General features: G+C 35.9%; 1 protein-coding gene across 1 annotated transcript in view; it reads right to left on the reverse strand.

The window, feature by feature from the left end:
• EYS (eyes shut homolog) overlaps positions 1 to 16,772 on the reverse strand; it is an 871,402-nt gene that overhangs the window by 274,611 nt on the left and 580,019 nt on the right. The window contains exon 34 of the mRNA XM_027787807.2: positions 12,124 to 12,274. Within this exon, the coding sequence (XP_027643608.2) occupies positions 12,124 to 12,274 (151 nt within the window). The remainder of the gene's footprint in view (positions 1 to 12,123; positions 12,275 to 16,772) is intronic.

A 16,772-nucleotide genomic window follows, 5' to 3' on the forward strand; every position in this document is an offset into this window, starting at 1 on the left:
TCCCAAACCTTTATTTCCCTATATAGGAAGTATTATTAATTAATAAAAAAAAAGTTTCTTCCACACTAAACAGAAATCTGAACTAAAATCTTTTATTAAATTCTCCAAATACAGTTTGTTTACATCCTCTTCCCCCTTAGTTTTTTTTTGAAAATGATCTCAAGAGATCAAGGCAGAGAAAGTTTCAGTGATGCCTTTGTATCAGTCTTTTAATTTACTAAGAATGCTATCTGGTATAGATTCAAGTATTTAGAACACAAAAATCTGAGTTCAGGCACTGTAGGTTTTACACAATTAAAACACTTTTGAGAAAAATACTTCCATGAAGTCAAATTCTGAGGGGATTTCAATGAGACAGTGGCAATTACCATCATTCAGGATTAGCAGAAGACTTAGCTAGTTTTCTTTTCTTTTCCATTTCTCCCCACACTCCTTTAATTTCAGATTCAGAAGCTTCAGCAGTTTGATTTCCCCATGCACAAACAGAGAGATCTGGTTATTTCTAACTGCATAAAAGAGCTTTAAGGGGACTTGGTTAAAGCCATGCATATCAAGACTCTCATAAAAATAAGAAACAGGAATAATCCATTTGGCTCAGCATCCTGATTCTGCCCAGAGCTGTGGAGTGCAAACCCATTGTTTTTGATGTTCGGATTTAGTGTTGCTGCTCCTAGCCAAGGCCTGCTGCACAGATGGCCCAGGGCTGTGAACTTCTTAAAGTTCACTGGCTTTTCTGCAAAAATATAGTGCAACTATAATGTCACTGGTTCAGGTGATCTGTAGCTCTGTAATAAGTGTAATGAACTTGGCATTCTTACATTATCTAATGAGACTGAATTACATTTGTAATCTTGCTTATAGTAATCAGTTTATACTGTGGCCTGCTGACATTATGTATGTGGAATGCAAATGCTTTTTTTTTTTTTTTTTTTTTTTTTGTGTGTAGACTGGTTGATATTAATGAGATTTTTGCAGATTTGTGAAGCATAGCCATGTGAAAATGTATCACTGTTTACATTTATACATCACTTGATATGTACACCTTAAGTGCCTAATTTGATGCAGAAGATGATCACTGAGAAAAGATCCTCATCAGGAATACTTTCTGGTCTCTGTACTTAACACAGTGAAGGATATATTTTGCTTTCTGTTTTGAAATTATTTGTTATAGTTGTGGTAAATGTTATGGACAATGTTAATAATATAGTAATAATACAATATACTAATTATATTAATATTAGTATCGTTAATTAATATAGTATTGGTATTTGCACTACTAATATTACCATTTATATAAGACTAAATACATGCATACATACATATATAAGCATTTAATTATCAGTTCTCTAAACCAACTCTAATATGATTCAAAAAAGCAGTAAAAATATTAGAGAATATCACTGGAGAAGCAGAAAAAAGATGACTGCTTCTAATATACATGTTCACAATGAATAATAAGTCTGATATAAATGTCAAAAATACTTCTCTCAACTATCTTTCTAATAAAATATGAAGTGCAATCTGTAGCTAGTAAAATCATCCACACTAATATGAATTTTTCAATAGAGCTTTATTAAGAAGTAGTAACTGAATAAAAAGAACTGAGGGGTCTTTATACTTACTTTTATGTATGCATTATAATGCATTCTGCATTTTCAATATTATAAATCTTGAATTTATTAGACATACAAGAAAGATTTATTGTAAATTTTGAGTAATATAGTCTAGGTTTAGATTTTATTATAACTAGCAGAATTCAAGACTTCTGCAGTCTGTATAAGCTGGGAATTTTATTTTTTTTTAGCTTTAAGCGTCCCACAGTAATACTGATCTTCAGCAAGAATTCAAACTTGTTTCAAGCAGATAAATCAGTAATAAATTCTCCAAAACACTTTCATGAACATAATCAGATATAAGAAAAAGCATTAACTAATCAATAATATGGCTATAAGCATACTGCTTAATTAAATTAGAAAAAAATAAAACCAGATTGTTATGCCATTCGCTACAACGCTCTCTGCGCCTACCTCTTTAAGTTGGTATGTCAAATACTGCCATGTCCAAGATCAGACTTTACAACACAGACTGATTTGAAAGGAAGAACACAGGCAAGTAATAGAGTATTACAAGAACATTTTGGGTTTTCCTTGATGGTATCACTTCCCTGCATTGTTTAGCCCTGAAGAACTAGCAAGATCACACCCTTTGATGGTAACAGCTACTGGCACACTAGGAACGAAGAATCCCAACAGTAGAGCTTTGTATACATCCAGAACTTGCAGAAAAATATCTTACATCTCTAATATATTTCTCTTTGGATCAATGGGATTACACAAGACAGTATATTGCCATTACACAGTAGCCTTACTACAGCATATCAGAATTACATTAAAACTGATTTACCAATTCAATTCCATTACATTTCTCTCTTTACCTGGAAAATCTTTTTTTAAAAAATAAAAAATTCACATTCAAAATATACATGATACAACTAAGCTAGGTAAATATGTTAAAAAAAATAATAAAATGTAATACGAACCACTTGTGTGCTTTTAAATACATATCCCTTTCTGTCAAACCACCAAACCATTATTTCTTTTCAAAAGACAAGAAACTGCCTCTGGAAAAATACCTGGATTCTAAAAAGAAAAGGAAGCAGTCAAACAGTAAGAATATGACAAGCATCCTGATGGTAGAAAATAAACACTGGGATATCAAATCATGTAAGGTGTAGGCTGCACCAGAAAAAAGGCAATCTTAAGAATGTAATCAAATAAATATATCCAAACTAGCACAAATCCTTCTTCACTGAAATTTCATACAGAAAGAAAAAAACTATATTAGGGCTGTACTATATATCACTAACCAAGATGGTGATAGTGCTTGTTATATAGTAAAGGAGATTAGAAAGGTTGAGACACAAAACACAGTAATAGGAGATTTTAATTACTCTCAAGCAGTCTGGTAAAAAATCATGACAATATATGTTGCAGGGACTACATTTTTAGATGCTGTAAATAATGGTTGCTTGGAAGCATTAGAGAAACCACAAGAGAAATAATTCTTGATTTTGCATTAAGCTAGGCATAGGATTTGTTTCAATATAGAATAATTAAAAAAAAAAACCCAAACATTTAATAACACTGACTATAATGTACTCAATTTCAGTGTTCTTCTGGGAGCAAAACAGACCTTAAAAATCCACCAAAAATAGTTTAACTGCAACAGAACAAGGTTAGTAAGGATAAAAATAAATGGAAAAACTAATGGGTAAAGTGTTTGCAGGTTACAGAAGAACACTTCCATACAGTCCAGATAACTATATGCTCTAGCAGGAAAAAAAAAAAAAAAATGTCAAGCACAACTTTTTTTTGAAAAAAGGAGCTTGAACGACAAAGTAGCAGAATAAAGAAGACTATTAGTCAGCATCTTTCAGGCCAAAACAAAGGTGAAGGGTATAAAGGGAAATTTCTGGTAAATTTAAGTCTACAACTATGATTATTCAAAAAGGTTCTGGGACGTAATTTATTTTAAGCAGAAAAAAAATACTTGTAGAATCATAGAACCATAGAATCATAGAACAGCCCAGGTTGAAAGGGACCTCGAAAGATCAATTGTCCAACCTTTCATGGGAAAGGGAGCTGATGAAATTAAGCACTCTGTCCTATTGCATATTGAAAACATCTAGTGATGGGGAGTCTACCATGCCCCCGGGAAGGTTGTTCCAGTACTCATCAAAACTTGATGATGTTCCAAAACTCATCAAAACATGAGAAGTGGGAAGCCTGGAATAGTTCAAAGGCAGTATAGAACTTCTCACTTAAATCCCATTTGGTACCAAAATACAGGAAAGTGGCAAATATGATACTAGTTTTTTCAAAGGGACTATGAAAGGCTGAAACAATTGAAGCAAAATAATACCCAGCAAATCTACATTCAGAGGCAAACTCCCTGAAAGTTGTAATAAAGAATGTAAGTAGCAAAACCATGGAACAATATGCCATAAATAATCAGTGTAAACTTTTAAAAAATGAAGTTATGTTTCCCCAGTTATGAGAATTCCTTGAACATATTAATGATCCCACATAAAAGGGTCATCAAACAACATAGCTATTTAATTTCCAAAAATATTGTGACATTGTTCCCCACCGTAAGTTTTTGAAGAAAATTAATAGTCATGGGAAATACAGGAAGGTCTTCTTTCAGGTTAATAAACTGGTTAAAAGAAAGTGAACATAAATTACAAATACTAGGTCAGTTCTCACATTGGTAAGCTGTCACAAGTATCGCCGACTGAGTCCCGTGCTGTTACACACATTCACAAATTATCTGAGAATGTATGAAGTACTGAGGTGAAAAAGCTTGCTCATTAAAGTATTCAGAACAGTCAAAACAGTAGCTCCCTGCAGAATGCAGAATTGTCTCTTCATTCAAGAGACAGGATCCCTGATTGCAGTGAAATGATTAAACATATAAGAAAGAGCATGTAGACCATGGCTCCTCAATCTAAAGACGAATGAGTAGCAATGGATGTGACAGCAGTCAATAAAACAATGAATGACACATAGAAGATGCATTTTTGGTGATGTGACAAATACCTATTTAGTCTCAGTCTGTGTATTTATACAAAAAGCACATAAATACATACAATAGCTTAAGGAAGAATAAGCAGAGCTCTCAATTAGAATAAGCATTCAAGTGATGCAAAGACAGAATCAGAACATATCCCAAATAGGACATTAGAAAGAAAATACCTGTCAGGATCTAAGGCTGTCATGTCAAGATCCAAGAATAAATCAGACACTCTTCAGGATGTACAATGCATTTCAAACCAACACTCTGAAAAAGCATTTCTGAATACTGTAATCACAAACCTGACAACAGAGAAGACTCAGAAGACCTATAATGTGCGTAAGGGAAGTCAAATTAAATGGAGTGGCATAAATACAAGGACAAATATTTTAATCCTTTTTTTTAAAAAAATACAGGCGCTGGAATTGATACAAACAGGAACAGCTCACAGTCTCCGCAGTGTAGCACTGAAACCACATGAAGATGTTGGACAGAAGAGTCAACGAGTCAACACTGTTCACTGTGGCGTTCGCTTTTATCTTATGTATCACAGTAGAACCTCAAACTCAAGTGCATAGCTACTACAAGCTAAGCACCTATATTCCACTATACCTTTAAGCAAAGACTTAAGCAAAGTTGCCCGGCAACTAGCTCCCACTTTTTTGAGCTACAGTTTAAACACACAGAGCAGACGTTGCATTAAATTATAGCAGATATGAAATATCCTTTAAAAAACTGCCAAGCAGATTTATGATCTCATGAAAAAAAACTATAACCAGTCTGCAGGTTTCATTGTATACAGTGATTAAAAAATATAAGGTAATTGAAGCAGGGTTTTTTAAAACTTAAAGAGGACTTATGAACAGATCTGGCAATTTTACTAGCAATCAATATGTCAGAATTCTGTCAAAATAAAATGGTTTTACAAACCATAAAATCTTTAATAACTGAGTATCACAATTTTGCATACGCTGTGGACCAACAGGAAATTTGTGGAGGTTCAAGAACTGGCCCCTCTGAGGTTTCAAACTACTCACTCTTGCTCATACCACTATAGCAAACAGTTGCAGTCATGTAACAGTCTAGTATGCCTTGTAATCCTACAAAAGCTTGGATGTCCTTTCCCTTGTTGGCTTCTCCAGGAATCTTCTCAAGCTTAACACTGCAGCCCAGGGGGCATTAACTGGGTTAGGACCACTGCAATTTGCTCACATCTGATGACTACTGGAGTAGGATGTTAAAGCATCATGTAAATATAATATTATTATAAATTTTTATGTGAAAGTTACTGTCAGAGCCCCATTCTGTAGCTTTATCAGATAAAGTGAATGCCAAATAATCAAACTTGAATACTGTGCACAGATTGTACTAAATTCTCCCACTGCTTTGCAATGCTTCAGCAAAGGAAATGGATCATAAACTGTGTCTAACTAGACAGTTACAGAGGGATTACTGTTGCTTTGGCCTATGGAAGCACAGCAGCTGTAACATACAGCAAACTACTTTCAGATTATTCCACGTTAAGGGCCTGATTCTGTATTTTGTAACACCTGTTTTACATTGTCTAGTTTTTCTTTCGATGCCACTGAATTCAGTGGATGAGTAACTGTGACAGAAAGAATGCTATTTTATGTCTTAGCAATCATTTCTTAAAAAGTTTAAAACATTTTTATCTACATATGGTTAATACCTGAAAATACTCTGAGACTACATGGGCAGTTTCATAGCATCATACGATTGTGATATCACACTATCTCCTTTTCGTAAGAAAAACCTATGGTTTTTTATATATGCACAGCATATTTTATACCTATGTATTTAAAATGTGCCACCAAAAAAAAAGTTCACTCGAGTATGTGCTAGTAGTCCAACTAAGAGACTTTACATGTATAATGATTTCCACCTCATGTTAGCTACAACACTAACACACTATGATCCTGAGCATATCACTCAATTAATTACCTGTTGCCATTTTCCCATTGGTAACATGGGGATACCAGTGCCCACATATATTTTTGCATACTTTCTACTTAATCCTTTATCTTTATTTAGAAGATTGTTCTCCTGGTACAGAAGCTTCCTTTCCTTCTGAAAATTCCCTGTTTTGAATACTTGCAAAGTTTAATTATAGAGAACTGCTTATGCTGAAAAGTAATATGAAGATATAATGACATTTCACATTCTCAATACTAAAATACTATTGTCTAGAAATATAAATTATTGGAGCAATTATAGCAGCAGAAATAACACTAGTACTGCAATCAACTGTTGCTGTAGGTATTTAAAAGCAATCTTTAATTTACCTTTGAGCGTACCAATCTTCTCTGCAGCAGAACAAGCTATTGTAAACAACTAATGATACTAAAGCTAGCATGAAATTAACTATTCTGAAACACCTATTGAGATTTCAGAAATTATAAATTCGTTGGTTTTTTAAATTTCTGGTTTAACGCGTCTTTTTCTGTGTGCAATTTGGTTTCTATTCCCCTGTTGTTGATTTTTAAGTCTTAGAAAACAGCTACCATTAACAGCTTTAAAAAAACAATGTTTTAAAAAGATGATGCTATTTAACTGTAATTGATTTTGCCATTTACCTGTCTCCTAGATGTGACAAGACTGAAGTATGCCCATCACACTCTTTAACAAAGAAATAGGACGTGATTTAAAAACAAGTAATAAACAAAGCTGTCACAGAACTGAATGGGAGTTTTTTCACTTGTAGAGACAGCAGGACGAGATGTTTGCCAGCCAGCTATTTATAGCTCAGTTTTCCTCCTGACTGTTCAGCTTTGCCTTCCTACGCTGTCAGATGAATCCACTAAACTTTGCAAAGGACAGTTTACAGACGGTCATAAAAACAATTTCTTGCTGTGTCTGAAACAGTTTGCAATGCTTCAACCTGGATGAATTTGTCCAAGGTGTTTCAGTGTGTGTACCTGCTACGTCGTTTGTTACCCACATCTTCAGAACCTTCAGAATTCATAGCCAGACAAGTATTTTTTTCTATCTTTGGCCTGTGGGTATGTAACATCAGATAACTGTAGATGTGTATGAGGAGGAAGTGGCAGAGATATGCTGTTATGGACTGACCACAACCTCCACTCCCCATCCCTCTGCCGCCATACAGGGGGAGAAAACAAAGGGCCTGGGAGTGAAGTTGATTCTGGGAAAACCCTTCCTTTGTCCACAGAGCCAGTCATCTCAACATGGAAGGTAATCATACTGGTCAGGCAGTTTTCCCTTGGTAAATCCATGCTGGTTGTTCCCAAGGGCCTGCTTGTCCTTCATTTGCTTCTACAGTTGTCTCGGAACTGAGTTGTGCTATTGGCCTGACCAGCTCATGGTTACACAGCCCTTCCTCCTTGGTCTTTTTAAAGATGAACATGACATCACATTTATCTTGTTCCAGTCATCAGGGACCTCCTCTGATTTCTCTAGTCTTTCAGAGGTGATAGAGAGTGGCCTTGTGATAACATCAGCCAGTGGTGCATGCTTGTATGCATCCCGTTGTATGGACCCATGACACTTTTTATGTCCAGTTCACTTAAGTAGTCCATAACTTTATCTCCCTCTGCTGTTCGTAGTGTTTCTCCCCACCAACCACTGCCACTAGGTACAGAGATCTGGGTGGTCTGAGAGCTTCTGATGAGTGAAGAAATCTATTGGGTATTATGGCATTGCTTCCCGAGATGTCACAGATGTTCTTTTAAATATATCACCGCCTTGAGGGTAATCTGTTCTCCTGAAGTACCTTCACAAGCTTTGGCAGCAACTAAGAAGGAGATTCAAACTTCTGTTGATGGTGTGCTAAGTCTGTTACTACCATGGGCAGCGGAAACATACATAGTTGGTGCTTATCAAGCCTTCCAGTCTAGAACTATTATGATATTTTTAACTGATATTTCTATCAAAATAGTGTATAATAGGCAGAATACCAATCAGGTTCAGAACAGACTCAAACCACCTCAATGAGTACATTCAGGGGAACAGTAACTTCTTTCAGTAATACCTGAAAGATCCCATGGTTTCCTGACCAATCCTTAAGAAGACTAAAAGTATTTTCTCCCTTAAACACAGAGTAAAATGCTACCCCTTAAGGTACCCTTTGTACAGAATAGTATTAAAGAAATAAAGGAAAAGCAGTCAATATATCTGGAGGTAATTCCCCCCTCATTTTTGGAGAAGAAAGCTTCAACTTTTTGAGACTGAAAGGCTGAGTAATTGTTGCACTTTGCCTTACATGTTGAGGGCACTCTGACTCTAAGCAATAACGAAAAATAAACATACAGACAAAAAAATAAATATGTGGAAAAAATGCATGGACACTTGAAAGCTGATCAGAAAAGCACAGAATAGGAAATCCTCAGAGGACACACTATTTTATCCTGAGGGCTTCACAGATCGTATCAAACTTCACTCATAAAGAAAGAAAGAGGAATAGAGCCTGGAAATTAATAGTGTAGTATTAGCCAGTTCTAGTAATACAAAACTCCTGTGTCAACAGCTTCTGGCACTAACAACTAGAAGTTCTCGTTAGACAGCAGCTGAAGCAGTCTAGGGTCTGAAGTCACACTGCTCTCTACAGTTTCCACAATATTGAAAGGTAGGAGAGCCAACAGCAGAGTGAACTACTCCAGTGAGAGAAAGAGCTCATCTAAAACAAGACAATGTATTATTAGGCAGATACTACAGGTATTACAAGGGTCATTATCAGACTTGACTCCAAGAGCGATCACAGCGTTTGTCAGAAAAAGCTGAGTCTCAGCTGGAGCAGAAATCTCTCTTGAAGCGAACTGCGGGATGAAGGTCAGAAACAGACCTTTTCCGTTTCAGGGATGATGATGGTGTTACAATAGAAGCCTGACTGCCTGGGTCAAAGCTGATGAGAAGGAAACTTCCTGGAGTGGTTTCCTACTGCTGGGATTGAAAAGCCCACATAAAGAGAACTTTGACAGACGGTTCTCCATTCTCTGACAAAAAGGAAACATATAGCCTTTATAGACTGTATGTGGCCTGTAGCCAACAGACTTTGATAGACAAGCCAAGGAAAATTAAACTTGCCCAAAGCTATAAAAAAGTAAAAATAAAGCAAAACGAGACACTAAGATCAAAATGAAGACAAAAATCACAAATGAGCAAAGAAAATCAAGTTATAAAATAAAGAAATAAAAGGCTGAGGTAATCTCAAACAGAAAGCAATGCACTGCAAAAAACCTTCATGGAAAACTAGAGATGCAACTGGGGGTTGAGCATGTATTTTTACTTTTGGGGGAAGTTATATGAACATATGCTTTCCAAGTACTAAATAGAGCTTAAGTGTCACCAGCTTGAGCACTTGCACACTTCCCACATCTATTACTTAATCTAAATAACAATCATGGGCCATAACATTTCATTTACTAATCCTGCATTAAGAATAAAACTGCAACATCCTTAAAAAAAGAAAGCTCATCTTGATATGACAATCAAAAACACATATAGACAAAAATGTTTTAGCAGTAAATTACCCTTAGACCATTGTGTTTTATCTCTATTTTGACTCATCTAAGGTAAACGTATTTTTCTGGATTTTATTTTGCCTTAGTGAAGAGCTATTTACCATCTCAAAGTTCCCTCTCACATACACATTACTGCGTATAACCCTCAAACAAATCGCTTTTTTACCTGCTCTTAAATACATTCCATGGACTGAGCTTTTCTAAGCCTTCACTATAAAGTCTTTGGGGGATCCCCAAAAATATTTCTCTTAGCTTCTAGAAGACAGGTCATTTAAACATCTAAATTATAATTTTCTGATATCTTATTAATATAGAACTTTTCTTTAAGATACATTTATGCAAGTAATAGGATAAATTATTCCAGATGAATGTATAGTTTGTGTATGAACATTTGAATTAAGGGGAAAATTATATAAATACAAATACTATTTGACACGTTCTTTTAATGCCAATATGTGGTATTTAGAAGTACACTTTTGGCTGAGTATTTTACAACCTTAAAAGCACCTACTCACAAGGACTTTTAAGTTGGATTTCACAATATTGTCACTTCATCAGTTACTGTACAATTTACCATACGGTGAAAGCAATCTAGAAATGCTGCATTATAATAACAGCATCAAAACCACATCTGTGCTTGAAATTACTCTATTTGCTCATTATAAGATGACTTTCACCTACTGAAGAACAGAACAGAAATAAAAACGTTAAAACAATTGTCACAGGGTGAAGTCCACCCAAAAGTATGGCTTAAGAAATGAAACCTGGACTACATATGTCCTGCTCTGACTACATGATTCTGCTGTACACTGGGAAAACAAAAAACCCACAGATTAACTTTGTTACAGTGATGACAGCTACCCAAAGATCAGTGATCAGATAAGTGAGACCTGGACTACAGCGGCCCAGCGCAAAGTGTAGTTTATTTCATAATGTGTAGAAACCCACTGAAGACAGATAATCTTTGTTATGCAATACCTTTACACTCTGATAACATATTTGAGACATGAAACCAGAGGCTGAAATAATCCAGGCTGGCTTTAGATAAGGGGGAAGTCAGAGACAGATTTGGGACTACGTGACTGGCAAGGCCACTGGCACATTAAGGCAACAATTTAGGTTTAAAAATGTATACATAGTTATGACAATAGCCCCTTGAGTGCAGAAGGGGACTCCATACTCAGACACCTGACAAAATGTAGAAGGCTGAGCCAGCTGGGATGTGCTTTGTATAGGGGCCATGCTGCCAGGAGCTGGACTGAGTGCCCCCTGTGTGTATGGTGCCAGTCTGAAATTACAGGGGCTGGGACTTTGATCTGTGTGCGTGTGAGGAGTTTGAGTGTCACAGACTAAAAGAGAAATCACTACCTATACTCAACCTGCTTTGAAAAAAAATTGTACATTGTAAGTTGCTTAACTCTCTACCCCAAATTCCTCCATAACAGCAATTCAGGAATGATCCACTTCTCGCCAACGCTCTGCATGACCCCTGTATGTACTGTTCTTCCCTAGCACTGTGAAAGCCCTAGTGCATATTACTTCTCACCCCTGCACATGCTGTTTCCCTAGCTGCATACAGGGCCTCAAGTTCAAGCTCCTGTACCATACCTCTCATTCATTAATGCAGTTCCACAGGTTAACTCTCACTGGCTTGGCCCATTTTCACACACACCTCTCTGTGCCAGCCCACAATGCAAGCAGAGAGCTTCTTTCTTTACAAAACCCAGTGCAGTCACACTTTTCACATCTCCACAGAACCAGCACCTGAGATAACAGGTACGTCCTCTAAATTTAATTGTACTTGCTCCTTAACTCTGCCTACTCAAGTCAAACAGGATTGTAGATTGTATCTTCAGGCAAGAATGCTGTTTCTGTTAACTTACCAAAGTCCCATGCACCAGCAGAACTCTGCAAGGGACCATAATCATTCCTTAGATGTAATCCTCAAAAAACTGTAATTTTTACTTTTTGCATAAAGTCTCTTATAGTCTATTCAATATACCACTCTCAAAATAACAAACATCTTAAATAAAAATAATAAGGAAATAAATACCTGTTTTATTGCATAATGATGAGGCAAACCACCAACAAATATGGATCCTGTTTCAAGCCAATATGAACTGGACCAGAAATTTCTAGGTTTACTTGTCTTTGCAGATGTTTCCAGGACCGACATTTCTGCTTCACATGATACTATGCCTTGCCTGCATAAATTTAGAAACAGGCACGTTTTACCACCATATATAGTTTACACCACTATCTGACAAATTAATTAGGCTGTTACTAAACCAATGAGGAAAGAAAATTAAGTAAATAGCTGGTTTTATATTAAACACTATGAACACAAAAGAAGCTGTATAACAAGCGGTAAATTGGTATGTCTTTGGGGTTTGACTTCATTAAAATCAAGCCACATTGTAAATCTGAGCAGTGTAATTGCTAAAAACCCAAAGCACATAGTAATGGCTGAATAAAAAAGCTAGACAATTTTTAACAATTGCAAGAAGGCTTTGTTATTTGAAAAAAAAAAGACATCTATTGACCTCAAATATTTTAAATATCCCTCTTTTTCATCACAAAAAATATAATCCAGAAAAGCAATTTAAAATAAACTGCATTTTAGAGTGTAGACATACTATTATCTGTAATACTTACCTTCAAAAGCATCATTCCTAAAACTGAAGGCAGTAACATTAGGTCCTGAAATTAATACATACAGTCGCTTTTACTTCCCCCCACCCACACACTCTCTTTAAAAAGCGTTGCTCTTAACAGCAGGCATAAATTGTTAAAAATAAACAGAAGAGGCAAGGTAAACAATTTAGTTTTGTTCAATTTATGATTATTTTTAATAAAGCAAAGCTCATTCACATTCCAATAACCAACTGGCAGCAACCACTGTCTCTTCATGAAAGAAAGCACAGTGGAGAAACGTCAGAACTAAACAAGAGTCTCTCAGGTAGGAATTTCTCTGCACACAAACCAAACTGGAGTTTAATCAGCTGTATGTTTAAAAATATTGAAGTGCCTTTGTAATACAGGTGCTAGAAAAACAATCTGTATGAAAACAGCATATACCAAGAAAACCCTATAAAAGCAACAGTCTATAATTTAACTAGGATGCTGTAGTAACATGTGAATTCAGTTTATCTTTGATAATGCAAAGTTAGCTTCTGCAAGTTATTAGTTACAAAAAGAACATGGAAAGTTTTCTTCACCATCTTCTGTCAGATAATGATACATAAAGGATTTCTCACGCTGTTTGATAAGGTCTTCTATCATATTTTAATTGAGAGGATTGAGACTTAACATCAGCAACCTTTGCAAAAAATTCTCTATGTTTGTTTTCCATATAATTCTGTTTTGGTGATACTTTCAGAAAAATATGCAAGCACAGTATCAGTCTTTTAACATAAAGGATTATAAATGTTTTTGTAAGCAAAATGGCCTGTCCATCCTATGATAAACAACTTCATAAAGTTTCATTCTGTTGTTAAAATCAATATTAAAGAGAAATAAATAGGGGGTTTAATTCTGTAGACTAAAAATAAACTTCTTAAGGGATCAGTTCAGGGGATTTTTTTATTCCTCCTCAATTTTTACAAAGTTTTCTCTAAACTCACTAATTAATAGCGAACACGAATGAGAAAAAGCAATGTTTTCCTATCACATTTTATAGATATTATGCAATGGTTGTATGTCTAAGCACATACACAAAGTTCTGCAGCACACCATTTTGATTATTTGCTTAAAAAGGAAGTTTGGTGATAATGTGGGTGACCCATACATACATTCTCAGTAGCTCTGTTTGCAATGATCAAGCAGTTTTTCCTAAGGTTTAAACCCTGCGTGACATCTTGGATATATTCATGCTACAACAGAAAGCTGCAGTAAGAGTTCTAAGGAAAAAATTATTGATGTTTAAATATCTAAACTTTCTTTTCTTTCTTATAAAAGGATATAATCTTTATGAATAAAATCATAATGATAAGACAGCAATCTTTCTGAAATATTTTAAATCAGACTTGTTTTAACGCAACATAATTCTTGAGATCAGAGTGCAATAGGGTCAGGAAGGGAACTGATAGGCATTTTTAATTTTTTTAAATTCATGTAACAGATGTGTTAAATGAAGGAAAGCTGCCCAAACAACTGCTTTGTTTTGTTTTGTTTTTAAGTACAGTTTCTTCTACACAGTTTGCAATGCTAATGCTGTAACTGGTTATGTGACCATGTATATACTTCTATTACACAAGCACCCGATTTACAGATTTAGCTCTTTTCATGATAACTTTAGACATGCTTTTTAGTTCGTCCTTAATAGCTTATATGATGGATATGCAGATATATTTTTGTGTGCATATAAAAATATAATTTGAAATTCATTCCAGGTACTACATATCAGAAAATAAGTTAATGCAATTCAATAGCATGAGCTGCCTTCACCATCAGCTTGTTAAAATGTCAGCCTTGCACCTCTGATTGTGCTTGATTGAATCTAGCAGGGTCTGGCCAAATCAGAATAACAACCTTAAACCATTATTGTTTAGCATTTGCTGATGATACTATCATCAGGTCATATATACACTCTATGAAATTTCCATCAAGCTTTTAAAACGGGTTTTCTACAATCAGCACATTGGGTGCTTTAAAGGTCAAGTAAGAAGACAAACTTTTTTGCATAATTATAAATGTGGAAATGCATACAGCAACTCTCAAGCACTTTTGCTGGGTAAGCTACCAGTAATTGTGCCTCGGTCCAACCCAGCAGTAATAGTTCACAGTTTTCTCATTTGCATTCACACAAATGTAATGATTAAATACTGGCTTATTAATTATAACCTGAAGATGCATGCTGTCTAAACAGTATTAAATCCATTGCCCAATGCCTTGCAGGTTGGAAGGATGGAAAGGTCAGATAATAATTTGATAACTATTGGGATAACAGTACCTAAACATGACAATGTCTGCATGAAATCCAAATCCTTTCACATAATGTTCTTGCTCACTGACATTTGTTAGTGATGATTAAATGACATGTTTGGGATTATGATAAAATGGTAAAAAGGTAATAAAACAAATGGGGGAAGAGGAGGAGGGAAAGGAGGATGTCTAGATAAAGTATTAAGTGCCAGTCCTGCCATGCAGTCTTGTGTTAGTGAGAACCACCATCACCACAGAAGTTTGTCTCAAAATTGCTATGGCAGGAAACTCACAGCATCACCACAGCAAATGTTTCTCAACATTGTCAAGGCAGGAAACCCAGCGACTGACACCATGGAGCAATGGGGGGAGCTAATCCTGAGAAACCTAACCAAACCCCTCTGCGTGCCCCCAGACCCGGCGTCAGGGGGATCGAGGAGCCTGGAGAACTCTGAGGACCCCCTGATGGTATTGGGCACGCACACCACCACCGGGTGGAAGCTGTGGTAAAGCAGAACAGCTCATGACAACCCTATAAAAGAACGGAACCAACCAATATCAGACAGAACGTTCCCACACTGGACTTGGAAACTAATCAGACTGTTGGGACACTGCAGCTCCAGGGTGGCAGCTATTGCTGTGATCTCTTTCATTCATTCATTCATTCATTTTTTCTTTCTTTCCTTCCTTCCTTTCTCTCTTTATCTCTGGCTCCCTCTCCTTTGCATTTGCAAACCTATTGTCAGGCAAATAAAGTTCCTTGGCTCTTGACTCTGTTTTGACTCTTAATTGTATTGCCCAGAATAAAAGCAGAACCTTGCTCCAGTCTTGGACCAGCATTCCCAGCATGGACAAGTCTTGCTGGGAATAAAGCTCCTTTAATCTGGTTTTCCTGATAAGAAAAGGAAATCTCTTATTCTAGAAACAAGATTGAAACTTTCACCCATGTCTAGCAATTTCACTTCAAACGTGGTCATGCTAAATGACAATAAACAATTACCTAATTACGTCTGAACTATTGCAGATGTAATGTTAGCATTCAATCTACTAAACAAAAACAACTGCAGGTTTGCAAACAGTTGTATCAAATATGAGTTGTGAACTATAATAATTAAATAGGTTTTACTATCATATATTCTAAAAAAAAAACCATCAAAGTTCCCTGATTTTATTGAAGACAACTGATTAATTAAAGCTGAGAAACACACTGCATATTTGCTGTGTCTGATTATTATTTTACAGATTTCATAGCTCAAAACATCCAAAGCAACACTTCCCTCTTTCCACTCAGTACCTAGTAGTTTTCATTTTCTGGTTTCATACTCCAACTGCACCCTGCAATAGAATGCTTTTTTTTTTTGTAAACTTGCAACACAACAATAGACCTATTTTCACAGACAATTAAGAGTTACATTTTCTTAATGCACATTTAAAAGGTGGGATCAATTTTGACTCAGCACTGGTTTTGAAACCCTTAAGGCTTTGTAAGGGTGTTTGAGACAACTTTAAGAATGAAAAATCTGGACCTCTGCTCAGAGAGGTTGTGTAGGTTTCACCTTTTGAGGTTTTCAAAACGTAACTGCATACAGCCCTGAGCAACCTGGTCTGACCCCATGGCTGGCCCTGCTTTCAGCAGGAGGTTGGACTACAGACCTCCTGAGGTCTCTTCTAGCTTGAATCGTCCTACGATTCTACAGTCCTGTGACATTTTTATTCAGCAAAAAACCCTCAACCCTGTGCTAATAATATTTAAGCAATAAGACAGAATCTCATATTAAT

The sequence above is a fragment of the Falco peregrinus genome, chromosome 7 (genome assembly GCF_023634155.1).
Source record: "Falco peregrinus isolate bFalPer1 chromosome 7, bFalPer1.pri, whole genome shotgun sequence".
NCBI classification, from domain to species: Eukaryota; Metazoa; Chordata; class Aves; order Falconiformes; family Falconidae; genus Falco; species Falco peregrinus.